Genomic DNA, 26,644 nt, shown 5'->3' with positions numbered 1-26,644 from the left:
CACAATTTATGTAAGAAATTTACGCATTTTTTAACTTCAAAAATTTTACCATGGCAAGACATATTTTGATACTGATGAGTCACAAACATCTCACAACTCCATGTACAACTTAAAATGGCCGTTGTCATGTGACGCACTTTCCCAAAGTTTCCAGACAAACAATAATATTGTTTATTTTTTATTGAGAATTCACATCACAAAACGACAGCCAGTTTGAGTTTAGCAGGGAGTTGTGAGACAGAGGTGACTTGAATGTATCATGTCATGTCTCGGTCATTCTATACTTCTTAAAGCAGCAAGCTTAAAAATGCGCAAATTTTTTACGCACACTGTGAAGTAAAAAGTGAATATTTGACTGTGCCAACGTAGGTATCCTTATTCTCCAGCCCTTTTTTATGAGCAACGACTCTTGTTTTGGCTATACCTGAAGTTAAACTGAACGATTATCATCAACACATTTTTCAAACAGTTTTACATAAAAAAGGGGGAAGGGATGCTTACTGCAAGTCTCTGATTCATCCAGTCCATCTGGACAATCTTTCTTTCCATCACACTGCCACAGATACGGAATACAAGAGGAGTCATTGCATCGAAATTGGTCTGATCTACACTTGAATTCTGGAAAACAGAAGATCAAAACAGTGGGTTTTTCATTTGATTCTCCGGACAAAAAGGGACATCGTAGATAAAAGCCTATTAAATACCAAGAAAAAAAAAGCAGCAAAAATAGATGCTATTGTTCAACTTCTTGTGAGACAGATTAAAAAATGAAGCTTGTTAGTTTTATGATAAAAAAACAAACAAGGTGAATAAAGAAATTCAGAACTGAAATTCTCTAACTTTTCCAGGTTTTACTTGAATACTTTCATGGAAATTTTTTGACCTTTAAAACAATACAGGGTAAAGATTATAATTACAAGATTTTTTGATCCAACTAGGAAAAGCTGAAAATAAGACATTCTCCAATTTTGCAAAGACAATTCTTCCCAGGCTTTTGCCTATTGTCAATTTACCATTTATTTTCCCTTACTTTCCCTGGACTGTGACCACCCTGAAAGAATACCAATCCAACTAAGCCTTCAGTTTTGTTCCAATTTAAAAAATGCTCACTAAAAGCTAATCTGCTCAGTGGCATTCATCCAAAATCCAGGTTTCATTATTTCTGTCTAAATTATTAGATACTACATAACTTATTCATCCTAAAATGTTTACTTGATCCGCTGTTATTTCTGCACATTTTTGTCAACCATTCAGAATGTGAAAAATTCAAATCCTTGAAAGAGATGTTTTTCCCAGTGGATTTTCTTCAAAATACGTACAATGCTGCGAGAATGTTCATGAAATAATTAAAAAACTTCAAAGGGGTGAAGATTAAAAGCTGTCTGTCAAGTAGGGTAGGGCTGAATTTCATTTTTAACATAAGTCCAACATGAGGAAATTCCGCAATGTTTGAGGGAAAAAGATTTTTTAACAAAATTTTGTCAGAGAACCAGTGTAGACAAAAGAAGGGAGGCTCTATCCAACAACAGGGTGAGGGGAGGGATTTATTTGGCACTAGATGGGTAGTTTGGGTAGATTTACAGAGGAAACAAGTAGAGGAGATCGAGAAATCAAGAAGAAGGCTGACGTAATTTGTGAGGGCATTACTGTAAATTTCAAACTTAAAAATTTGTTCCTCCATTGTAAATTTGAACACAAGATAACTTTTTTGTGAGTTGATAAGGGAACTTATTTTCCTTACCACAGTTACGTTCATCTGAGCTAGTGGAGCCGCCAATTCCATCATTACAATCATCATCAAAATCACAGCGCCAAGATTTTTTTATACAAATTCCGTTGTCACATCTGAATTCTTCTTCAGTACATTCTGTCACTGTAAATACACAGAAAATACAGGATTAGTTTTAAGAGGGGGTGTTGCAAAAATTGTGCGACTGATAGATGAAAACAACTGAGATAAGCAGGAGTTGAAAGGAAGAACCAAGTTTTCCATAGTTTTATAAATTTAAAGGTTTCCTTCATCTTACTAGCAATTCTTTTTGAGTTCCATCATTTCCGATCAATTTATTCAAAATGAAACATTACCGATGGGATGCACTTGAACTATGTGCAAAACAAGCTATTAACCTTATTTCACCATGTCATAATTAAAACTTTGAAGTAGTTTTGATTTAAGCTGGCTTTCTGATTTAAATAAAAAGCAAAAAAATTAGAGTATCTTGGTAAAACAGCCGCTAACAGCTTGGTAAATAATGTTGAGACGTGGAGCTTGGAAATAGGAAAGTTGATCCGCACCTCATTGAACCACGAAATTGAAAGGGAAACTCAAAAAAAAGAACACAAATTGGTTCAGGATAAACTCAGAGCCAGGGATTTGAAGCGCCTCACGAGGTTATGCCATACAGCATCGGCTTGCAGCATCAGCATCGATGCTGTATGCCCAGGTAGCGACCGTGCGGACATACGGCGCCGCGCCTAATACGCGCAACCTGCCGGCGCCGGCTTCGAGCATCGATGCCCAATGCTGACGTGCCGTCCAGGCCAGCATTATGCCCTGATGCTGAGGTTTGATGCTATGTAAGGGACCAAGCTGCGCTTCACCTTTTGATGCTGGAGCCTCGGCTTTTGGTCCGATGCGGCATCGCTTTTCGGTCCTGCGACCCAGCCTCATTACCGAAGGGGCTGTCCCAGAAGACTTGCCAGGGTATGCGACCCTTGAACTTGCTGAAGAATTTGCAGAACACCCCTTTGTCTACGCTTCCCATCAACGCGGCGGCCCATGCCTTGCAGCCGGCAGCCCGGCCCGGGGCGCTGGCGTACGACATGCCTGAATGATGCCGGGTTCTATTCTATTCGCCAGTTTAAGCTGCCTCACGGGCAAATGCTATCCCCCGGCGCACTGTCCGATACAGCATTAAAGTCCACGCCGGGTACCTGCCTCGCACGGCGATACCGCTCCGTTCATGATGCTGCCTCAAACCTCAGCTCTAAATCCCTGCTCAGAACTTCAAACCCAAAACCTCACACTGACCAACATTAGAGAACAAGCAACATGAACTGAATGATGGCCAAAGAACAAATTTCAAAAAAGGGAAAATAGATATTCTAACCTAACCCGCAGATAATAACTATGGTAAATACTAGGATAATGACTCAATTCTATAGGAAACATGAGAAAGAATACATTACAACCTTTGGTAAAGTTGCAGCCTCGTTCATCGCTATTATCCCAACAGTCATTTTCTCCATCACATTTCCATTTTGGAGACATACATGCAGTTGTGAAAGGGCAATTTTCTGTGGCTTCAGGGGCACCAGGAATTCCACCACTGCAGTTACGTTTAGCTTTAGGAAAATAAGAGAGAAGAAAAACTAGAAAAAATTCATGATTAGCAGACAACATTGAAAGACTATCAATGGTACGGTTTGAAGAATCCACTCAAACTTGGTTCATGGGGTCTCAGAAGTAATCAATCAAGCTCTTTTCTGTGCCACTTCCAGAATTTATGAGCGTTTTGCAAGCACCTTCCTTAAAAGTATTTTTCAGCCCACAGCTTGTTGCTGCTGCTTCATTTTTTGTCAACTAGCTTGGTTATGATGACAAATTGGAAGAATGTGAGATGTGACTTTGAGTTCTAACACTTGTTTTCATCCAAACTCCAACCTAGAGAAACTTAGAAAATGGCATAGAGTAAATTTTGAAAAAAATGTAGCTCCTTGTTCTTAGGATTATTTGTACTCAGTGGCAAAATCTAAAAATACATTTTTTAATGAAGTTTATAATATTTTCATGCTTATATCTTACACTTTGCTATTTAGGGCTCCCCTCCTCCTCCTCTAGCTCTCAAATCTCCAGAATGATATTAGCCGAGAATGGTAAAATGAGACTGAATAATTATAAATAGTTGCTAGAACCAATGAAGCCTTCAAAATAGTCCTTTAAAAAAGTTTTAGGTGATTAGTTCAAAATAAGTATAGATTACATCAAATTCGTAGAAAATCAAAATTTGTAGATAGTAGATCCAAAGAGGTGCTAGTAACAAATGGACGATAGAAGAACAGTTAGCTAGAATAATTTTAAGAATAAGATAGTGATTTTGTGGATATTAATGATATAGTGTTTGTACTAGACTTACGACAATTCATTTCGTCAGATGCATCTAGGCAATCTGGCTCATGATTACATAGAAGATTTTTGGGCACGTAGGGTCCAACTTTACATTTGAATTTATCATTTTCGATATTGGTACAATTCAGCTCATCACTATGGTCCCCACAATCATTAATTCCATCACACTGCTTAGATCGCAAAACACATCTTCCATTTTTGCACCGGAAATAACTTGAACCACAGGACCACTTTGAGTTCTCACCAGGACGAGTTCGAGGGTCTAAAAAAAGAAACAAAGGGAATGGATGAATTTCTTCCTCAAACGATATAATGACAGAAAACAGCGGACCTCACTGACACTGATAAGGCTCAATCAATAGTATAAACAGGTGCACAATTTTTGACAAGTCAAAAGTAGTTCCAATCACCAGTAAAAATGGAGATATTCTGCCCGGTAAAGTATTAAATTTCTTTCGACTGGTTAAGGTACTGAAAAGACCTTGAAAGAAGTCAAGTTGCAAATGAAAGTGATGAGCTGCTTCCATTTTGTTGATTATGGCTTATTTCTTAACGTCTATCTTATTTTCCAAAAAAATGATACAATCTGAAATCTGCCCAAAATACATGTAGAATGGGTCAGTTGCGCTGGCCACAGAATTGTGTTTTGATGCTTGATTCTGATAGATTAGCTACAGATATTAAGATCTGTTCAAACCGCAACTTTCTATGTTCAATATTAACCGAAATATCGCCCTTTAAAAAGTTGGGTTTTTGAAGTCATCCACCGCGGTAGTGACACCCTTGGTTTCTTCCATCTTGGTTTTATCTTTCAAAGAGACACACATTAGCACTGGTTACTCTACATGAAATGCGGACAAAAGCAAGATGGAAGAAACCAAGGGTGTCACTACCGCTGTGGATGACATCTAAAGCCGAACTTTTAAAATAACTATATTTCCGTTAATATTGAACGTAGAAAGTTGCGATTTGAACAGATCTTAATATTTTTAGCTAATCTACAAAAATCTAACATCAAAACCCAATTCTGTGACCAGCACAACTGACCCATTTTTGAAAAGCTGCACACAATTTTCAGTTGATGAGAAAGAATCACCTGATGCCCAAAGATTTTGTAAGTACCCTGGATTGAGCAATAATGGAGAATATTTATGAAAAATATTTTCTTTCGATGATGTTCTGAGGTTTTCTGTTTGCTATCAGAGGGGTCGTTCTAAACTTAACACTTTTTAGTCAATGATAGAATATTTTATGACAACATTACCGCACAGGTGGGGAAGCTCATCGGATGAATCAGCGCAATGAGGGATCCCATCGCAAAGCAGGCCTGATGGTATACATTTAAAAGCGGAACATCGAAATTCCTGCGGACCACATTTGACCTCCTTGATTGGTCGAAAACAGGAGTAGCCATCTGTATTCAAGATCTGACCCTCTGAACAAGCGCATTGCTTAAGCCCTCTTGCGTCGAATCTACATATATCTTGACAGCCTCCATTTTGTTTGTGACATGGGTTATCAAAACACATATTTGTGTCGTTTGCGATTGCTACTATACCCATCGGCCTCGGAATGCCCTTTTTGAGTACTTTCATTTCCTCTCCGGTGAATTTATCAACACGAATCACTGCATGCATGACCCAGTCGGTCCAGAATAAGAAATCCCCATAAACTGCTAAATCAAAAGAGTGTTGGGGTTTGATCTGAAAATTACAGAATTAACATTGATCAGGTGGGGTGAGAAATGAATATCTTGGAGCAGGCAGAAAGTTGTCATCTGGAGTCATGAGCTATTCGGAAAACTGGTTGGGAATATAAATGTTTTTGCATAGTTATTATCTGGAGAGCGTTCAGCAAAAGAGGACCAGGTGACACTCTCATTAAAATTGAGTTAAAGATAGTTTGGAGCTCATCTATAAAAATATCTTTCCTCATGAAAATTCAGGATCCGCAAAGGATATTTAGTATGCAAAGGGTTGATTTTAAGTTTGTTTTGTACATTAAGACTTATTAAAGGATGAAACTTGAGACCTTTTCTTCTGTATTCCAAGTTCATGTTACTTAATTTTCTTTTGACGGAGACTGCTCATTTGTTCCAATGTCATTCTCAGTCGACTTATATTTTGGGTGATGTTTCCACCATTTCTCCTCCTTGAATTGATCTGCCATAGGCCTCCCTTACTTAGTGTAATTGATAGTTTTTGCTTTTCACTTTGCTTTCTGAACATTTCCGAATGTTGTTTGTAAGAGAGTTTCCCATGAAACTTATAGGAAAAGTGCTGAGGAAGTTTGAGATGGCTGTCACTTTTAAAATGCTAAAACTTAATTAAAATTGGTAAACTATGAATAATCAAGGATAGAGAAGGTGGGTGACAAATCCAATCAGCATTTCCTGCCATCTAATCGAGGCCCTGGAAAAATCTCGACTTGCATCTTTGCCACATTGTCCTAATCTTGATTGCCTATCCATAGTTATGTCTGTACACTCACTTCTATCTGGTAGGATATACAGAATGGCAAAACTTGCCTATCAGAATGAAGTATTTCCTTCATTAGGCATTTTACACAGACAGATCTTCACTAGTTGTAAGACAGTTGATGGAAGTACTTACCATGGAGAGGATGATTCGGTTTGATCCATCGTATTCGCAACGCTCAATTTTGTCAAGCCTAGCATCACTCCAGTAAAGTTTTAGTGCTGCACGATCCAATGTTATTCCATTGGGCATCCTAATATCTGTTGTAATAATTTTTTCATGATGAAAGCGAGGTCCGAAGGAGCGATGAATAGAGGGCTCATGAGAATTCCAGTTTGTCCAATACAATCGACTGCAAATGAAAATTACCTATTTAGTAAGGTGAAAGGACAAGGAGCAGCTACTTAATGTAGATCTAAAGAAGTTAAGTCAAAAAAAGGGGTGCTTTCATACCTTCACACTTTATTATACACACATTTTATCCACATGGCACATAAGAGATGATGCAACTTTAAATCTACCACAGAATTTTTAAAAAAAAATCATATACATAAACTTGGTGGGGATCCAGCGATTTATGATTTAGCCGTTTAATCCAAGGGTTTTTACACTTCCCCTCTCTGCACTTCACCCAACCCGGCTCTGCATTTTCCAGACTCCCCCACCCATGCGGCTAAATTACACCACCAACTGTTATAGGTGCAGTGGCGCATGGCGCAATGGTACTGGGTGCTGCATTACGATCAGATAGTGCAGAGTTCAAGGCTCTTCATGCTTTAGGGCATTTTTTCTTTATTTCTCAAGTTTGGTTTTGATTGCTTCATTCTTTACTTTCATTGCATCCGTTATCATACTTTTTATTTTTTTTTTGGGGGGGGGGGGGAGCATTCATATAATTTAAATCATTATTTTGATGATTGGCATTCATGTTTAATTCATTAGTTTAATCATTGGTATTCAAGTAATTTTATTAGTTAGCTTGATAATTGGTATTCATGTAATTTCATTCATGATTTTGATAATTATTGGTAGAATAATGGTGAATTCAATTTAAAAAGGAGAGGCGGTTAATGTTGCAAATCAAAAACATGGTTTGATAGATTCAAAAATTTTGATGTATTTTTATAGAATGAACTCTTTTTTTCTCAAAGTCATGAAAATTTGACTATCTTTCTTCAATTAGGGAGAGCTTTGATTGAAACTGTCTTTTATGATAAAAGCGTAAAATGCATAAAAGCAATAAAAAAAAATGAAAATTTAGACAATTTATAGATCTAACAAAGGATATCTTACGATTCACAGCTATCAACAACAATTCCACGTGGTTTATCGTTAGGTTTCAATCTGATGATGACTTGCGGTTTTGGTTTGGTGTCAGTGAGGTTAATTTTGCTTAGGGTTGCATCATTGTTGCAGGTAAAGTAAAGTACATTTTTGAGATCATCATAGTCCAATCCTTCTACAGACCCCAATCCTGTACAAAAAGGGTGATGACATGAACATTAAAATTTTATAAAGAAAAAGGCAAAATTCAAGAACAATTGCTTAATGAAAGAGCTCATTGACAACAACCCCTGCCTCTACCAGAGGCAAGGTATGCAAACTCTTTGATTCCTATGCTAATACCTCCTCAAATTTTTAGGTATACATTGAACACGCATACCACAACTACTAAATCGGTCTGCGTATTAATAAACACAAGTGAATACTGAAACTTATTTTGCAATCTTATGTACATACAAGATGATAGAACAGTGAAACAGAATTCAAATGTGTACTTACGATCAACAATAATTTTGTGGTCAGTTCCATTGAAATGAACTGAATTTATAGAACCTTTCTGAATATCAGAGTAATACAATAGGGATTCTCTATAGTTATGAGCAAGGCCAATAGAATTTCGCAGGAAATCTTTGTTTTCAATTGGCGGGAAAGGCACATTTGGATTGGAAGGATTAGTCATGTGCAAACTTTCGATCTTCGTAATTTTTGAGTACATAATGAATTTATCATAGTCTGAAAAATACAGAAAACAAAATAAGATTAAACATTTGAAAAAGCAAAGAAATAATTTTGTTTTGTTTTTTGTTTTGCAAAGTAAAGTTAAGTGTAAGTTAAATGTTTTGGTTATTAAAAGTCACAAAAGGTGTTTCATCCATGTATTAGATTTTTGAAAAAATATGCCTTTCTCAACATTTAAAATAAAAATTATAAATGGAATCGTTTTACGCTATACATTCACTATTTTTAATTTACTTCACATGAAAAAACTGGCGATTAATGATCGCAAATAAAACAAATAAAAAGTAGATCATCAACATTTTTTTAAACTTATGCGTATTTCACGACAAAAAACATACCATTGATATCTCCAGAGGTATGCACGTTAAGAGATAAAGGCTAGAGGCCTTCTTAAGAGTATACATTTATTTAGTTCAGATACCAACAGGACTTTTGTTTCGGAAATAAAATTCTTCTCATTCTTCATTTAACCATATTATATTCTTTGGTCATTCACCATGAAAGCTGATCTTTGCTTGGGTGGATTACCATTGGCTGATTTTTCTAATGACATTGAGATTGAGTTGAAAGCTAGCTTCAAATACTGAGCAGATCAATGAAACAATAGAGTGAAAATAAGAAAAAAACATCACATTTTTACCTTCGCAAGATTTCCCATCTGACTTCAAGATGCCATGAGAACAAGCACATACAGGATGAGTACCATTAAACAGACATAGCTTCTCACAGCCCCCGTTGGCTTCTGCGCATGGATTTGTGCCACTGCTTTTTTGTGAGCTTTTTGAGTAGATAATAACATCATCCCTTGATACTCCCGTGTCCATGTTTTGAATGAAAATCTTAGAATTGGATAAATTTGCCACAGATGCTATATGAAGGCTACCCCTTTTCAAGGTTCTAAAATTAGATAAAATGAAGAAAAAACAACAATTAAAGTAGTCTCAAGAAAATTAACATGAGTAAATAAATCAGTAGAATACTGGCATTTCTCTCTCTCTCTCTAATGATGAAGCTATTACTTTGCCTAGGACCTTGTCCACATGAGCGACAGTTTGCGGAACTTTGCCGGAACAAGTTCGTGGAACTTCTAGCTGCGCATAATTTTTTGTCCCTTGCCTGTGACAGACAGAATAAGTTATAACTCAGCTCTGACTTAGTCCGCCAAAGTTCCGGGAACTCTGAACAAGGGAACAAGATCTAATGTTCTTCGAAGGTGAGGCTGTTCCACCTTCAGGAATGGCCGCGGAACTTCGGAATTTAGATTCCTAGATTTTCTCCATCAATTTCAAGAAGGTTCCCTTACTTCTGAGACAATATGGGATGGAAATACAAATTTTAATACTAGTTGATTCGTCACTCTACTTTAGAGACAAACTGAGTCAAAAAATTGATTTGAACTTGAGTCAAATTGCCATTCAAAATGTATAATCACCTTACTTGGGGCTCTATTTTGTTTCCCCCATGAACAATGGTGTTTTTATCTGTTTAGTATTATTCAAAAATTGCTTGGAGACTTACTTCTCAGTCAGGTATAACTTCTTATCATGATAAGCTAGAGACTCTAGAGAGCCAAATGTATGATTCAGTTGCAATATTTGTCCACCTTCATAATCCATCACACCGATGGAGTTGGAGAGCGAGTCGATCCAGTAGAGCAATTTATTCTAGAAAGATGATAAATTAAGTATTAGTGACGAGAATTATCGAATTCTAGCTCAAAAATTGAGAATTATCGAATTCTAGCTCAAAAATTGAGAATTAAATTTTACAATATATTGCAAAGAGACGAGAAATCAAGGATTCTTTGCATGTTTCACTTAAGCTTGAAAAACAAAAATTTGAATACGTACATCCAAGCTTTATCGATAACTGTTTTATAATTTTCCGATGAAAATGAGCCTCCGTACCAAAAAACTCAAACTTGAGATGTTTCAATGATTGGAGAACATTATCAATTTCAGCACAAACAGCACCCGAAAATTTCAAGCCAAACCAACATAAAACACATTTAATTTTGCTCATCAAAATAATTTAATTTCAGGAATAGATATCCAAATTTTTAAATTTACAAGCACAGGGTTCAAAATTAATAGTTCAAAATACAACTATGCATCCTCTGTTTGCAAAAAATAACAAAAAAAAAAAAAAACAAAACAAAAAAAACTACTCCTCTCTGGATACCAAAGGTATTTTTCGATTAATAATTGACTTCCGATTTTGAGATTTAACTTGACAAAAATAACTTTTGCCAAAAATTTGTCATCATCGACCGCTGTCCTTTTTCCTTCAAAGGTAAATTCAACCGCAGTAAGGCAAAATAACAAGTAATTTCACATTACTGCACAAATCAAGTGAAATATAATGATTTGATTTGAGAAATTCTCCAAAATTAAAAGATAATGCAGGTGATACTCATGAAAAATATATAGTATTTGGATAAAACGGACTTTTTTATGATCAATTAATAGATTATGAACATTTGCGTAAATTTCTCATTGTTACACCCGAATTGTAATTACTGAGGAAACTTTTAAAGACAAATGTGTACCTCACGATCCAAAGTAATATCAGCGAAGACAGCAGGAGGACTTGTTATCAGTGTCTTGCGATTTGACCCATCTAGGCCAGAGCGACAAATTTTATGGTCTCCTGTTTCACTCCAGAACAAATAACCAACAGTTGGGTCAACAGCTATTGCATGGGGTCTGCCCATGTTTTCAGACAACACTACGTATCTGAGAGATCCGTCAAGTCGAGCAACTTCTATGACATCCAAACTTGGTTTTGTCCAATACAAATTACCTGCATGGGGACAAAAATTCAATAACTCAGAATGGGCCTGTTGCACACTTTTGCTGGAGCAAAAATAAGAATTTTCACTCATAGAAAGTGTCTCAAAAATCACGATGAGCGAATCGGCAAAGTCTGAAATGCACTCCTTACTTGACAATTTGCATAAGAAATTTGCGTTTTATTGAGCTCCCCCCTTCAAAAACGAATTCACTGCACAGGTGAACATTTCGTTAGAGGAGTCATTCCATCCAACTCCTGCTCACAAGGATGATACGCAATATTCAACATAGCCGACGCCAATCCGCCTAAACACATGTGACGGGACGATGATTTTAATCACCTGATAACAACTGTCATGTTTACATTCACTTTTTTCTGGCATTGATAGATATCCGCCTTGATTAACTTTGTGCTCTCCTCGACTTGCGCTTGAAAGCGTCGGCCATGCAGGGATTGAATGGAACGACTCCTCTAACGAAATGTTCACCTGTGCTGTAGTATCCTTTTTGAAGCGGGAAGCTTGAAAAAACGCAAATTTCTTACGCAGATTGTGAAGTTAGGAGTGCATTTCAGAGTTTGCCGACGCTCTCATCGTGATTTTTGAGACATTATCTACAAAGAACAACTTTCATTTTTGCTCTAGCAAAAGTTTGCAACAGGCCCATTGAAAACCAGAAATTTTTGCAATCAATTGAAAAAACATTAAATCAAAGAGTCAAGATAGGGGTGCTCGAAAAAATCCTTGTCGATAAGTTATCAGTACTCCTCTTTCTGAAATACTGATAAAATCTAATAAGGCTGCTCTTATTGAGACTGCAAGAGCTCCGAATCAAAGCATTGTTGCCTTGTATGTCCATTGGTCAGGTTATTCAGCCCATAAAACTAATAAATATAGCAACAGTTCATTTTCCAATCAACTCTGAAAACTGCCGATGACGGTCTTCAAAATGTTGCTACTTTTTGATGGAACTGTTTCAATATCTTACCAAAACCGATGGAACATGCAGGGTGCACAGATTATTGCTATCTTAAAATGTAAATTAGATATTACAAATATACACTCCAAGCCTTGAGAGACCGTCGGATGCATCTTAGGTTGCAGTTTCTCAAAAGCTTGATTACTAATAAACCTGATGATGAGTTTAATCAATATAAGAGGCTGTAAATGAATATAGTAATGAATTTTTCCAAACATCCCCCCCCCCCATTTCTTCCCCCAAATGCCTCCTTGTAATGCATCTTTGATCCAAACACAGTCACCCCACTAAGAGACAAACACAGAGAAGAGCTTTTTCTACTTTCATTAGATTTTTTAAAAAATTTGACCCAAAAACCTACTATGAAAAGATGTTTACACAGACTGTTTTATATGTCGTCACCTTCCAGGCAAAGTATCACAAGCGCCATGCGACGTTTAAAAATTTCCGCCGCCATTTTATTTCTTTACTGAGAAATTGTTGGTTGAATCTGTTTGGAAATTTCACTGAATTTTATCGGCAGCACAAAGAAAATTCAGTGAAATTTTCGGACAGCTTCGTTGAACAATTTCTCTGGAAAAAAAATAAAATGGCGGCGGAAATTTTTAAACGTCGCATGGCGCTTGTGATACTTTGCCTGGAAGGTGACGATGTGTTGTTCTATTGTTTTATGTTAATGTTTGAGTCTTGCTTTTATAACAAGACACAAGAGGAACAAGAAGACAAGAGAATATTAAAAGAAACTCACCTGCAATCCAGTCAACAGCAATGTCGCCGACTGTCTCTGTAGCGGTGCCTGAAGAATAGAACAAGAGAATCAAAATCGAGAGAACATTGCATAATTTTTTTTTAAAAAAAGGAAGAATAAAAGGGAAAATAGGCGATTAAAACACTAAATGTTTTGTGGCAGTGCTTGACCCAGGAAGAGGTCCTCTAGTTGCATGTCGACAATATAACTTGGGAAACTTGTAACTCTTTTGCTCCGTTTCACAAGAGATGCGTTATTAAACGCATCAAAAATGGATGCAGTCAATTACCTGATTTGTTTTTACGGCCAACATGTCATTCTGACGTTAACACAAAATGTAGACGATAATAACAAATCAAAATACCCGCGCCCAGCCGTCGATAAACCTTGATGAGGTGATGTGCAATTTGCTGGGTAGCCACCAAATCCATCAAAAGTTTAACAACACTCATTTTGTCCTTACAGGGCCATCAGGTAATTTCTGTTGGTCTTAAATGGGTTTATCATCACATCTTAGGTTGTCTTATGCCTATTTTATTTTTAAGAATACATTTTCAGGACATATTGATGAAATTTGTAGAGAAAATACTTAAAAAGGTGAAGGCAAATTAAAAGGAGCCACGTGCAATACTTATAATCAGTCTTTATCACTCTTCTCTGGAACTGTCAAGAATTTTCCCTGACGGATGACACAAAATGACTGATGATAGTTTCTTTGGAACTTTCCAAAACTCTAAAAATGTTGTATGAGTTGATTAAGACTCTTCCCATATCCTCTCGGAAATTTTCTAAAATTTTCTTGGACATTTAAGGAAGTGTCACTAGGCGACAAGTGGTTCTGGGCACTTTCTAGAACTAGTTCAGATTGTTAGTGAAGGGTACGTGGGTCATAAAAGGAGCCTCAATTACTCTCAAATTGAGTGGTATAGACCTCAGCGCTAGGCCCTCCGCAGCTGGTATAATTGCAAAATCTTGTTAGCAGGGCATCTTTAAGACCTTGTCTTCACCGGACGTTTTCATGGGAGTTGTCCCAAGTTTGAATTGCACAAATGAAACTTCTGAGATTTTCCCTACTTTATGTCTCCATGGGATGGGACTCTCACGTTCCTGTGAGAAGTTTGCGCAGGAAGATGAATTGGTAAAAATTGAGTATTTAACCAGGATTAAGATAATCATCGAACAAGATTAACAATTAAACAAGTTATTTTAACTAAACAAATATAAACAATCCGGTAAACAACAACATATCGCACGATATGCTTTCACTTCTTTTTCCTCTCTCAGTTGGTTACAAATATCTCTACAAGGGATACATGGACCATACTTAATACTGGGAAAAATATCGACTAACTCAATATTTTTCTGACTTTGCAAATGGGATTTTTACCTGGGACAAATCCCCCAAAACGAGTTTATAGATATCTCTGGGTTACGTAAGGTTATAATAATCTTCTATTGCTCGAGACTTGCAGTGCCTCCTCTTTTTTGAAGGATTTTAATTGGATGCATTATAGAGAGAAATGTTTGATATGAATATTATTTTTTGAGTGTTCAACCTGTAATCTGTAATTTATTGCTTTTACTATTTATGCAATGAAAAAACTGTGCTTAAAAAACCCACCAACACGAAAGGTAGCAGAGGCAACAATAAACGTCCATGTTTAGCAAAAGCTACTTGCTAGGTAATTTTTTTATCAATAATATGAATCAAAATTATTGGTTAAGATTACCTTCATGAGGATGAGTAGGTTCAACCGATTCATGCTGAGAGATAACAGATTTTCGTTGGGGGCCAGATTTGCAAATTTTCATGATGTTACCTGTTTCAACGTCTGCCCAAAATATATAACCACAGCCTTAAAACAATCAAAAAGAAAATGCTCATTAAAGTAACTTCACAGAATTTTTTGTACACAATTTGCAAATTATGTGAAGGAAAAACAGCGAAAAGATCCTGAGCCGTCTAAGATGAAATGAACAGAGTTAAGCATAAAGGCTAATTTGTGCGGCTACTTTCAACAACAACTGATCTGCCATTGATTTCCCGAGAGGTGCTCCTTCTTTTCAAAATTTGGGAAATTCTAAGCTCCCTAGACTTGAAGCTTGCTACAAGAGATAAAAATAAGTGGTTAATTTACATACAAAATTTTAGAAGTAGCTCAAGTATCCTAGAGGAATCCATCATTAACACAGGAAGTGGAACAAGCTATACAAACTAGCTAACAATACACTTTGGGATTTTGAGTCCAAAAGGAATCACCAAATAATTGTAACTCTGGGAATGAATACAATCCTTATAGCTGCATGAGCGGTAGGAAAACCGAAAATGACCAATCAAGAGCGCAAGTAACTACTTTTGGTACTTGATGTTGAGGTGGAATCAGGGTTATTCAGGAGTTCAAATGTTTGTGTCCAAAAGATTTTCAGGAGTAGTGGTCCTTGATCTATTTGATCGTACCTACAAGTATTTTGCTGAATGAAAGATCTTTGAAGGAGAAGAACTTAATCAAACACATGCAGTGAATAGTCACATAACAGTGCCCAGGTATGGCTGATTAAAAATAATAAAAATAGTGTATTTTCCGAAGAAAATACACTAACACTAAGAGCAAGATAATCATGAATAACTCTCAATATTGCGTAGAAATTGCACTTTTCAAGAAGATAATTGACATCAGAGATGGTAGCAATGCTGAGTATAAACAGAAAATAAACAATTGCCATCTTTAGAAGATCTCATGATCACAGAAGTTCTTGATGATATACGCAATTAAGTGAGATCTTGAGCCAAGAAAAATGTACATACCAGAGGCATAAAAGTCCATTCGGGCTGCAGAGGGAACTTGAGAAATGGGTATCAAAATATTGGAGGAATTGTTATTTAAATCAAAACCTTTGAATTCTGACTCGGAGAAATAAATCAAAAACTCATCAGAACCTGCAAAAGAATGAAAACACATTATAATAAACTGAACCAAAAGGGAAAATGGTAAGTTTTCACTACATTACATACATAGGGTGTTCAAAAATGAATGCACGATTCCATTTTTTGAGCGAACAGAAACAGCTATCAATTTGCGAGTTGTGTGTGCTTAAAGATGGAGTGAATACCTTTAAAACAAGACCAAGAACAGCTCTGTGGGTAAAAAATTGACTGAGTGACAGGGTTTTGAAAATGATATGTCGAGGGAGACCCTCCAGGATTTTTAGCTACAGCTACGTTTGTCAAGAAAAAAGAAGTTAAATGAGAATTGAGTGTTTTTATTGAAAAAACTTACAAAATCTCTTGGGAATTGACGAACTTCAAGCTTCTTCATCGGATGACACGGGTGACTCAACACTCGGCTGCTTTTTTAAGTATTTTCCACCACTTTGAACACAAAGCTTCAGCCATTCTGCCTTCTCACAAGGATCATCTTTCTGAAGTCTTCTTGATGGAGGGTTTTGAAGAATTTTTGAACAGTGGTTTTGATCTCAGGTATGGAATGGCTCTTTCCTGAATTAAAGAAATTTCTGAGAGGCACACGGTTTGATTCCATTGCAGAGATCAAAACTGCTGTTCAAAAATTATTCAAAACCCTCCGTCAAGAAGACTTCGGAAAGACGATCCTTGTGAAGTGGGCAGAACAGCTGAAGCTTTGTGTTCAAAGTGGTGGAAAATACTTAAAAAAACAGCCAATTGTTGAGTCAGTAGTGTCATCCGATGAAGAAGCTTGAAGTTCGTCAATTCCTGTGAGATTTTGTAAGTTTTTTCAATAAAAACACTCAATTCTCATTAAACTTCTTTTTTCTTGACAAACGTAGCTGTAGCTAAAAATCCTGGAGGGTCTCTCTCGACGTATCATTTTCAAAATCCTGTCACTCAGTCAATTTTTTTACCTACCGAGCTGTTCTTGCCTTGTCTTATAGGTATTTACTCCGTTTTTAAGCACATGTAAACTGCAAATTGATAGCTGTTTCTGTTTGCTCAAAAAATGGAAACATGCATTAATTTTTGAACACCCTATGTAATTACCATTCCAGTGATGAGACAATTCATAAGAAATTGGACAAAGTCAGTTACAAAGTTTATTTGTGGTGGATTTGGGAGGTGAAAGAGCCCTTGAGGGAGAAACTCCGATTGTTTAATAGAGCTTTTAATTCTGCGTCAAAATTATTCATTAACAGTTTTCAATGTTACACACTTTCTACTATTCATAAAAACATTGAGTCTATATTCGAGTTAGGCGACTATGGTTCTTGGGACTTGAATCAAATTGAATAAAAAAAAAAAAAAAAAAAGAGCCAACAGTCATTTTACTAAAAGCATAAACATTTTTATTCTTAAAGAATATGCTTGTACTGAATTTGTTCGTTTTCTTTCAACAGAAGACGGTCATATTTGTTTTCAATCAAGACAGAAAAGTTGCTGAAATTCATTTTACACCATAGCTCTAGCAGCAGGTGCCAAGTTCTGGTCAAAAGGGTCAGGAAGAGCATACCTATGTTTCACTTACCTTGGGATGGGCCCACATGATGAGAATAGCTCATCCAAAAAAATTAAGTAATGAAGATTTAAAGCGGTTTCCACACTTTTTTCTGTCCAGTTCAAAGTTTTACTTTTGCATATTCTTGCTCTCTTCATATGAATTCTATTGAAAATACTTCTTTCTATTATTGCGATGAAATTAAACTTTAATTACAATATTTTGTAACGACTGCTTTGATGATAGAGAAGAATTTCCAGTATTTTTAGAGGTGAGTTGATGCTTGCATAAATGATAACCCTATGGAACAGGACAATGAGACTACGACAGAAAATTATTCTGATTTTATAAATGCAATGAAATAGTTTACCTATGCATTCATGTTCATCTTTTGCCGTGAAGCCAATTGCACATTTACATGTTGCTGTTGTGGCAGAAGTTGGGAGGCATAAATGGTCACATCCCTTGCTTTTACATATGGAAGTTCCGTTACTTTGAGTATCCGGATCATAAACACGCAGCGCCATCACCATCCCTGGAGCAATGAAGAGACCATCATAAAAATTTATTTCAAACATCAGTTTATAACAATCGATCTATTAAGACACAAAGGAAATATGTGATTCAAAAAGAGAGAGGACTATTCGTTTCTAAGAGTGACTGTTCTGTCTTGTACTTACATTTTATAAGTGAGCATATAAACAGGAATCCATATTCTACCCTTTGATTGCATTTTTTAATCATGAGACAGAATTCATCATGATATCAGATAAGAGGTAAGTCATAAGATTTGCCAAGGCATAGGCTGCGCCAAGTACATAACCTAAGTAAGATCGCAGGGGTATTTGATGTTTGACCCCTTTGACGAAAACGAGCCACCAGTTTGGCCGGATCACTTGCTCAGAGTTTCCCTTTCCGCTTGGCGTTTTTCTGTCTCTCTCACACACCTAAGCAACTCGCCAGGCGTGTAGAGTTGCCGAAGTTGACGAAGGGTGTTGCCCAGACATTGGCGATTTTCTGTCTCTCTTGCACCCTACGATCCTTACTTGCATCCCGGGGCTCAAGTTCCTTGTTCATTGGCAAAGAAAGTCAATCTCAAATGCCTGGCAGCAGCTGCTATCTTGCCTTGGGCTTCAGAATAAATTGGCAGAGGGTTATTTTAAAAACCTGATCTCCTTAGATGAAAACTGCTTGTGGGGATGTTTATGAATTATGTAACATGATTTTTCTGATTTTTTGACATCCCTTGTACCATGATTGTAACGCTTAGTTAGAAGCTCCAAAAAATAATTGCGTAACATTTCCCTTGACACCCCCCCCCCCTCTTTTTCACAAAAACAATGAAATCCAAAGGAGTTTTCTCACTTGAAAAGAGGCAAGGATAAAACATATGTAAAAGCCAGTAAACATACGGTTACATAACACTGAGCCTGACACCCTCTCCACCCCTTGTCATGCCTGGTCACAAAATTATGGAGACCACTCACCTCCTGGAGCATTACTTAATTTATGGACAACTCTTAAAGTCAATTAAGTTAAGGTCGAGTTTGAATCTTTAGCGACTCCCATTCTTGTGATCTTTAAGATCTCTGATTATAAGAGTAAATATGAAAAAGATAAGGGTAAAAATGCAAGATACCTGAGCTATTGCGCAATGTGTGGACACTAGATATACTGGTATTATGTATGGGAAAATAATGAATTGCATCATTGCTTTGATTCGTGAAATAGAGAAAATCATCGTAAACCGTGATAGCGCTTATGCTAAACGTGCTTGACCCCATAAAAGCAGTGCTTGGAATTTTTGTCTTAACATTGATACACTGAATCATGCTTTGTGGCACAAGCACTCTTGTAACCGTCCAATACAAATAATCACCGTAAACAGTTAGACCTGAAAAAATAAAACACGGAGATTAAAAAATCACTGACATCAATAATACAATTATTTAGCAGTTGAAATTCAGACAGTGAAATTCGGCAGCAATAGGACCAGATAATACACTTTTCCTGTGCACAAACAAGTTTATTTCTCAGAGTTATTCATCCGATTTGAGAGCGGACTAATCGTTACTTCTTTCTAAAATATATTGTAGTGTATGCTCCTGCTCCCTAATTTTCTGCAAATTTGTTGAGGTCTACTTTTCATAAATAGAGGCAAAAGCAGTCTTGAAATATTACATTGTACTACCATCCAAAGCAAGAACGCAAGGAATTCATTTTGGAATTTGCAATTTAATGTCAACAAAATGCTCAATCAAAAAAAATCTTATCACTGTCATACTTCTTTTTTTATGCGAGTTCTCAATAAAGTGAGTTAGTTCTTCCAAAAATGTATGAGATGAATACTTCCTGGTTTCGAAGTAACAGAGGATTTTGTCAGAGCAAAAGTTGAAAAAACTTAGAATCGAGTTGCAGAACTCTGCTTTGGAGAGCTATCTCTGAGAAATGGTGATATAATAGGATAATTATTCTTACTCAGAGCACCAGCAAATTCAGGATGTTCACTTTGGCTTAAAAGAATTTCAGGTTTGGAACCATCCATTCTTGCAGTTCGGATGAAATGGGCCTCACGGCCAGTAGCGTAACTCCAATACATTAGTCCATTGGGTGGATCAACAGCCAGGGATTGGAAGTCAAAGGTCTAGGAAATGAAGAAACATTGATTTCAACGATGAATATAAAAAAAAGTATGGAAGGAAATAGCTATTGGCCATGAAATCGTATTTCAAAAGCTACATTTTAGTCACTGTATCAAATGTTTGTAATTAAATGAGTGAGGTAGTGGATCATGTTCTGATTGTAGTGTCATGTAGGTTAAGGTGATTCGAGGGACGCCATATTTTGTGTCAGAACGGCATGCGATATATCGCATCAATTGGTTCCATATTTTCAGCTACTCGTCATTTTTCTCCTATTTTGAGATCGCAATTCTGTTGTCAGGAGTCTAAAGCACTCACTTACCAATTTTAACAAAGAAATTCAACGTAATAAAGGCGTGGTTTTTTCAGAGAGAAAATATCGCATTCGAGTGCAGTTTCGATATCAGTATCGAATGCGATGTTTTCTCTCTGAAAAAACCACGCCTTTATTACGTTGAATTTCTTTGATAAAATTGGTAAGTGAGTGCTTTAGACTCCTGACAACAGAAGTGCGATCTCAAAAAGGAGAAAAATGACGAGTAGCTGAAAATATGGAACCAATTGATGCGATATATCGCATGCCGTTCTGACACAAAATATGGCGTCCATCGAATCACCTTAACAATGAATAATAAAATCTATCAAAACTCAGAGTTTCTGCCTCAGATATTACGTAAGATAATACCTTGTGAAATCAAAGTGGCGATTGACATCATCCACTGCTGTAGTATGTAACAAAGTTTCTTCTGTTTTGCATTTATCTATTGGTGAACATTACTGATAAAACCAAGTTTGAAGAAATCATAGTCTGCATTGCTATGGTAGATGAGGTGCGTTCGTGATAGACAACGGGCTCCACTGGAAAATACTCAGTGAGGGAGTTGCAAGTTTGACGATCGTTCTTGAACTTTCATTGCCGAAGAAAAAAAAAGATATCTATTAATAAGCCCTGAATCAGACGTCTTGTAGTGCTAATTGTTCACTAGAATTTCTCTCATGTTTTGATATTGATAATATTTTAACACCTCAGCAAGTATACTTTGTAGACGGGACATTAATCTCATTTTAGTTCCGCAAATTTCTTGATAAGTGAGTGCAAAAAGAGGTGATGCCCTTTGGTTGGATTTTCACCCCTTTTTTTATTATAGTCGAGCCCTGCAAAATTGGTTTTACCTTACAGTCAGTAGCATTGGAGGCGCAACCAGACCAAATTGTGGTCCAAAACTCTCCACGGTAGTTGCATGCTAAAATACTTCTTCCCCGTGAGGCAGAGGTCACATAGAGATTATCATTGATCCAGTCTACTGCAAAGCCAATGGGATAGTGGACACCTGCAAAACAATGAGAATCATGAGAAGTAAGTATTGGAGAGGTTTCAAGAAATTACGGCTGAGATTGTCAGACAAGAAAATCTAAAAAAAAGCGTTGACAGTGAGAAATTCAATTTAATGAAAGATATCAAACATTTCTAAAGTGACAGTTTCATTTTAAACCGAGTAAGCTTTTTTTAAAAGTGTAAAATGACTGAATGAATCAGTTCCGATGGTTACAAAACCTTGTTTTGGTGGTTGATTATTACAAATTAACAAAAATAGTAAAATCCAGTTAAACACTAAGTTTCTACAATGATTAATGTCATCTACTACAAGAGTGCACTGCACATCATAGTTTCTTTCACCTTGGATTTATTAGTTGAGGATGGATTCAAACATAGGTTACCAAGTAAAAAGAACCAATAAAACTACAAAGGAAAAAACAATGATGCGAGACTGAGGGAATTAAGTCTGCATTTCTTTTTTTTTACAACAGCAATGCTTCCTAGATATTGAATGTACAAAATGGACCACTGGACAAGGTGCGATTTTAGATATTCTGATACACGTACCCTTATTAAAATTTAACGTAGAGCATGATTTGTAAAGAGATAATGTCTGAAATTAACTCCTACTAAGATACCAATGTAGACTAAAAAAGTTATTATCTTTGTTAGGAGTTTTTTCAGTAATTTTCGTTGCGCAGATTGTGTTCTATGAGAAATTTTGGTGGGGGAACGAGTGTCAGAGTGCTTAATTTTCTACCAAGTCTGGTGGTCCATTATCCTTCCTTAAAATCTCATTTTTTTTTGGTTTTGAGTAGGATTCAACTACTAAACAAAGGTTTTGTGATTGGCGGCACCCACCCAAACAGTAGTTACTGGTGTTGTATGGTGTGATAAATCAGTTGGATATCATAAAGTTAATAATTTTCCCTTAAAAAAGTCTACTACAAAACAGAGTTTGGAGGTTTTTCACTGAAGGTACGTTATTAAGTTTTAACGGATTTAAATTTTTTTCTGACAAAAAGAAAGCTGAAATCCTCCCAAAAATTTGGAAGTAACTTCGATTTAAATAGGATAGAAATTAGCCATGTGATGCTAAGTTACAAATGATGGGCTATAATTGCTTCTGTTCAATTTGCAAAAAGAAAATTTTACAATTTTCCTCAGGACTCCTGTTTAATTTTCCAAGAAAAGGCGAAAAACAAAGAAGGTTTATACCTCATTTGAACTGTCACCTGCTCTCATCCTATGGTAACATATTTGTTTCGCTGATAAAGCTCCAAATTTATTTCTTTTTGCTGTCTGTAAATTTGATTTTAATTTTAAGATTGGGGCTGGCATCAAACACAGGTTGATAGTTAGTTTCAGGGTGAAGAAGAAGAATGTATGATCACTGAAAAGCAGAGTAAAATGAGAGACACATACCCCTATTTGCAACTATCTGTGCATTTCCTCCAGTGAGATCTATTCTTCTAATTTCATCAAGCTGAACGTCTGTCCAGAAAATGAGTTTTTTACTTGCAAGAAAATCAACTTGCGCTGGAGCCAGGACACGGTTACTAATTATGGGGATGATATGATGGTACGGCTGATCCAAATCAACTCCCCGAATTTCTTTGTCTTTCGCTATCAAAAGCACTTTCTCATGGACTGAAAAGATGAAAAAAATCTTCGTTTATAAATTTATGAAAATAGATACAACTCAGATATCTGAAGACACAGGGTATACCATTACAAATAAAATAAACAATAGAGCCACCTCCATTTATCAAACATCCACTTATTTTATTTTATCAAAGTTACATTTAACTAGAGATGAATGTAATGTTTTTTTGTAATTACTTGAGGAGTTACACTTGATTTAATCAAGTTTAAAGGCATCACATATAGTGGCAGGTACTTAGTTTATATGAATAGATATTAGCCATTGGTAACTTTTTAAAATGGAGGCTTAAAAAAAGCACAATTTTAAACAGAAAGTACATGATCGACCCAAGGACTAAAATAAGTGAAATTGGATGAATACAACTTACGGACGCATTTGTTATTCTTTGTAAGCTTCATCACATGGGGACATTCACACTTGTGAGTTCCATTGATGCTTAAAAGACACAAATGAGAACAGCCGCCATTGTCTTTTTCACATGGATTTGATGCACCTATAAAATTCACAAAAGAGGTACCTTTACCGTACTGCAGATGTAAGATTTAAAACTAAACACAAAAATCTCCAAGTTGTCACTTACAAGTGACATTTATACAGCCAATTGCTCTAACTACTTTTAGAGATTTAAAAACATTTCTTAAACTGCTGGTAAATTCTTTCAAAGCTTTCACAAGAAAGTAAATTGATTTGCAAAATTTCACAGCAAAGACAGTCTTCTAGAATTGTGAAAGTTTTAGGCATAAAGAAAAGGTAAGTTCAATGTATTTGAAACGAAAAATACCCAAATTTGAGATGAGAAAGGTCAGAGGGTTAAAAATCATCCATCTGCACTTTGATTTCCCCCCAAAAAATGGTAGTTTTTGACAGTATTCAAAACAATTTACCTCAGGGTCCTTCTATCAGAATTTTTTAATCATTGACCCTTCCACCTATAAAAAATTTAAAGCTGTGCAACTGCTTGGATTTCCGGTAATTATGCTGAGATTTAAATGATGATGCTAAAAGTTACACCAAACAAAAAATTCTAAACTACATTTAGCTAATGTGAATAATAAAACATGGAACACACATAATTTTGTATTTATTTCTTCTTTACAAAACTAATCGCAAAAACATTTTATTTTGAATCCATGTCAATCCAACCACACTCTATTCAATTAAGGTGCATCTCATAATGCCGGCCTAAAATATTCAGAATGATTTTTAAAATTCTGAACCAGTGTAAAATTTTTTTGAAATTTCTCACTTTTGCTATTTTTTTCAGTGTGGAAAAATTTTAGGGAAACTGCCAATTGAGATTCGTAAGAAACAAAAATCCCGACTTACCTCTGGGTTGACGCGTGGGATGAAGGACTTTGATATCAAAGGGTTGTGTGAGGGTCCTTTGAATAACAAACACATCTGATCCATTCCATTTATTAGAACGTATGACTGAATTAGTTCGCCAATCTGTCCAATATACGTAATTGTCGAAGAGAGAGATGGCAAATGGGTGAGTTAATGTCTCATGACCTTTCATAACCTCTCGAAAATCTGATCCATCATAATTAACTGTTTGTATCGAGTCTGACCTAAAACAAAAATTCTTGTAGATTAGACTCACCATAGACGATGGTTTTGCCTTCATTCATTGTTCTCATCATTACAGTTTTGTTTCGTTCTAAGGTAAAATTTATGATGTTACGATTACACTTTCGGAGAAACACAATTTGGTAATGATTCAAACACTAAGCTTCAGCTTTTCCAGTGGAAACGAAGATGATGAGCCCTGACAAGATTGATAACCTTATTGAAGATAAAAATAGCTATAATTGCTTTATTTTCAACATCATTTGTATGGCCGGGGAAATTAGACATTAATTTATACTTCAAGCTTATTCTTTTTAAACCATTCACTCTATTTACCTTTCAATGAGGTAGAAGATGACCACATTGAGCCATGATGTAATTTAACGAAACGAAAAATTTTAAAACCCACCAAGTTTTGGTTGCAAAATTGACAAGTAGACAGTACACAATATCACAGGTATGCTGACGATATTTTGACGATATGGCTAGGGACAGATTGAGAACTGGCGCAATTTCTTCATGACAGCAATGAGTTTAATCATCGTAGAGTACAATAGAGTCGCGATGTTCTGGAGCGCCGATGAAGTCACTTTTTGAGGCTGTTTAATCCACAGCTCCTGAGACTGGTGTGCGGCGACTGGCAATGCTGTATGCGCAGGGTCTCAGCTCAGGTCTTCTCTCAGAAAATACAGGTACAAAATTTATTTCATAAAAACCAGGCGTGTTGTACATTTTTTAATTTGTTATGACTTCGGTGAACATAATTTGCCAAAATTCGCCAAAATAATAATTGATTTAAATGAATAAATCCCGAAAACCACTCTCAGCCCACGATTCTCCCATGAGCCCCCATGTTAAAAAATTCTGAACGGTTCCCAATAATCATTACAATAATCATGTTGGTAGTAAAACAGGTTATTTGCTGGTATGCAAGTAGAATAGAGACTGCACTTACTTGGCATCGATCCAATATACTCGCTTTAACATGTAGTCCAATGTCAGTCCATTTGGCCACAGTCCACCACCTACTTTGTCTACTTGAACAATGATACTCCGATATTCACCTGTCAATGAGATGAAAACAAAATTTAGTAATAGGGGAGGTGGAAGGAAGAATGGAAAGTATAGGTATCTCAAAATGCTTCTTGACCAAATAAACCATGTATGGCTAAAAATATACTATTAATCATCGGCTAATTCTTTGATATATGAGCATATATTTGCTAGCTCTACATATATTTGTGACTTGAGTTTTTAAAAATGTTGGAATTTTTCCAACAAAAATTACTCAGAAATTACAAAGGGGTACTTTAGATGCTGGAATTTACATTAAACTATAAGAATATATTTAAATTCCAAAATTTAATCAAAAGATAATGGGTTCTGCTAACATCCTGAAAGAAAATGCTTAGTCTCTCATGAGTCATTTACCTTGCAAAAGTAGCAAATCGGTGAATGTGACACTTTCTAAACCATGCTTATTCCTTGAGATGTAATTGAAAACAAAATGACAGTATTAAAGTACATGTCATAGGCTTCGAAATGTTATACTAACAAGTGTTTTTTTCAGTGTTTCACTTTCTTTACTGGGCCGTTTTTGGTAGGAACAGGTGAATTCCCAAAACAGGTGGGAAATAAACGTTGTGTTGACAAGTTCTCCCATCGTTACTGTTGGTCCATTTTGTACAGAATCACACAGAGGAACAATAAAATGAACAGGGATTTACTTTTCACTTAGTTAGTATTTTTTTTCCACCACAGAGAGCAGCAGCGGCGAAAGTCTCTTCTCACCGAGATCTCTCAATACCTGACCTTCCCTCAGCTTTTTTTGGATCTA

General features: G+C 36.2%; 1 protein-coding gene across 1 annotated transcript in view; it reads right to left on the bottom strand.

The window, feature by feature from the left end:
- Positions 1-26,644, bottom strand: part of LRP1 (LDL receptor protein 1) — a 107,369-nt gene that overhangs the window by 36,990 nt on the left and 43,735 nt on the right. The window contains exons 26-47 of the mRNA XM_019046362.2: positions 25,763-25,871; positions 24,565-24,809; positions 23,606-23,731; positions 22,998-23,222; positions 21,428-21,585; positions 20,091-20,256; positions 19,252-19,506; positions 17,983-18,147; positions 15,953-16,084; positions 14,877-15,002; positions 13,147-13,194; positions 11,177-11,430; positions 10,147-10,292; positions 9,269-9,525; positions 8,389-8,622; positions 7,900-8,080; positions 6,742-6,958; positions 5,394-5,832; positions 4,137-4,391; positions 3,193-3,345; positions 1,742-1,873; positions 502-618 (exon numbers count right to left, since the gene is read on the bottom strand). Of these exons, the coding sequence (XP_018901907.2) occupies positions 502-618; positions 1,742-1,873; positions 3,193-3,345; positions 4,137-4,391; positions 5,394-5,832; positions 6,742-6,958; positions 7,900-8,080; positions 8,389-8,622; positions 9,269-9,525; positions 10,147-10,292; positions 11,177-11,430; positions 13,147-13,194; positions 14,877-15,002; positions 15,953-16,084; positions 17,983-18,147; positions 19,252-19,506; positions 20,091-20,256; positions 21,428-21,585; positions 22,998-23,222; positions 23,606-23,731; positions 24,565-24,809; positions 25,763-25,871 (4,140 nt within the window). The remainder of the gene's footprint in view (positions 1-501; positions 619-1,741; positions 1,874-3,192; positions 3,346-4,136; positions 4,392-5,393; positions 5,833-6,741; positions 6,959-7,899; positions 8,081-8,388; positions 8,623-9,268; positions 9,526-10,146; positions 10,293-11,176; positions 11,431-13,146; positions 13,195-14,876; positions 15,003-15,952; positions 16,085-17,982; positions 18,148-19,251; positions 19,507-20,090; positions 20,257-21,427; positions 21,586-22,997; positions 23,223-23,605; positions 23,732-24,564; positions 24,810-25,762; positions 25,872-26,644) is intronic.

Source organism: Bemisia tabaci, chromosome 2, assembly GCF_918797505.1.
Source record: "Bemisia tabaci chromosome 2, PGI_BMITA_v3".
Lineage (NCBI taxonomy): Eukaryota > Metazoa > Arthropoda > Insecta > Hemiptera > Aleyrodidae > Bemisia > Bemisia tabaci.
Note: the sequence above shows the minus strand (reverse complement) of the source record. Positions and strands in the feature narration are given on the sequence as shown.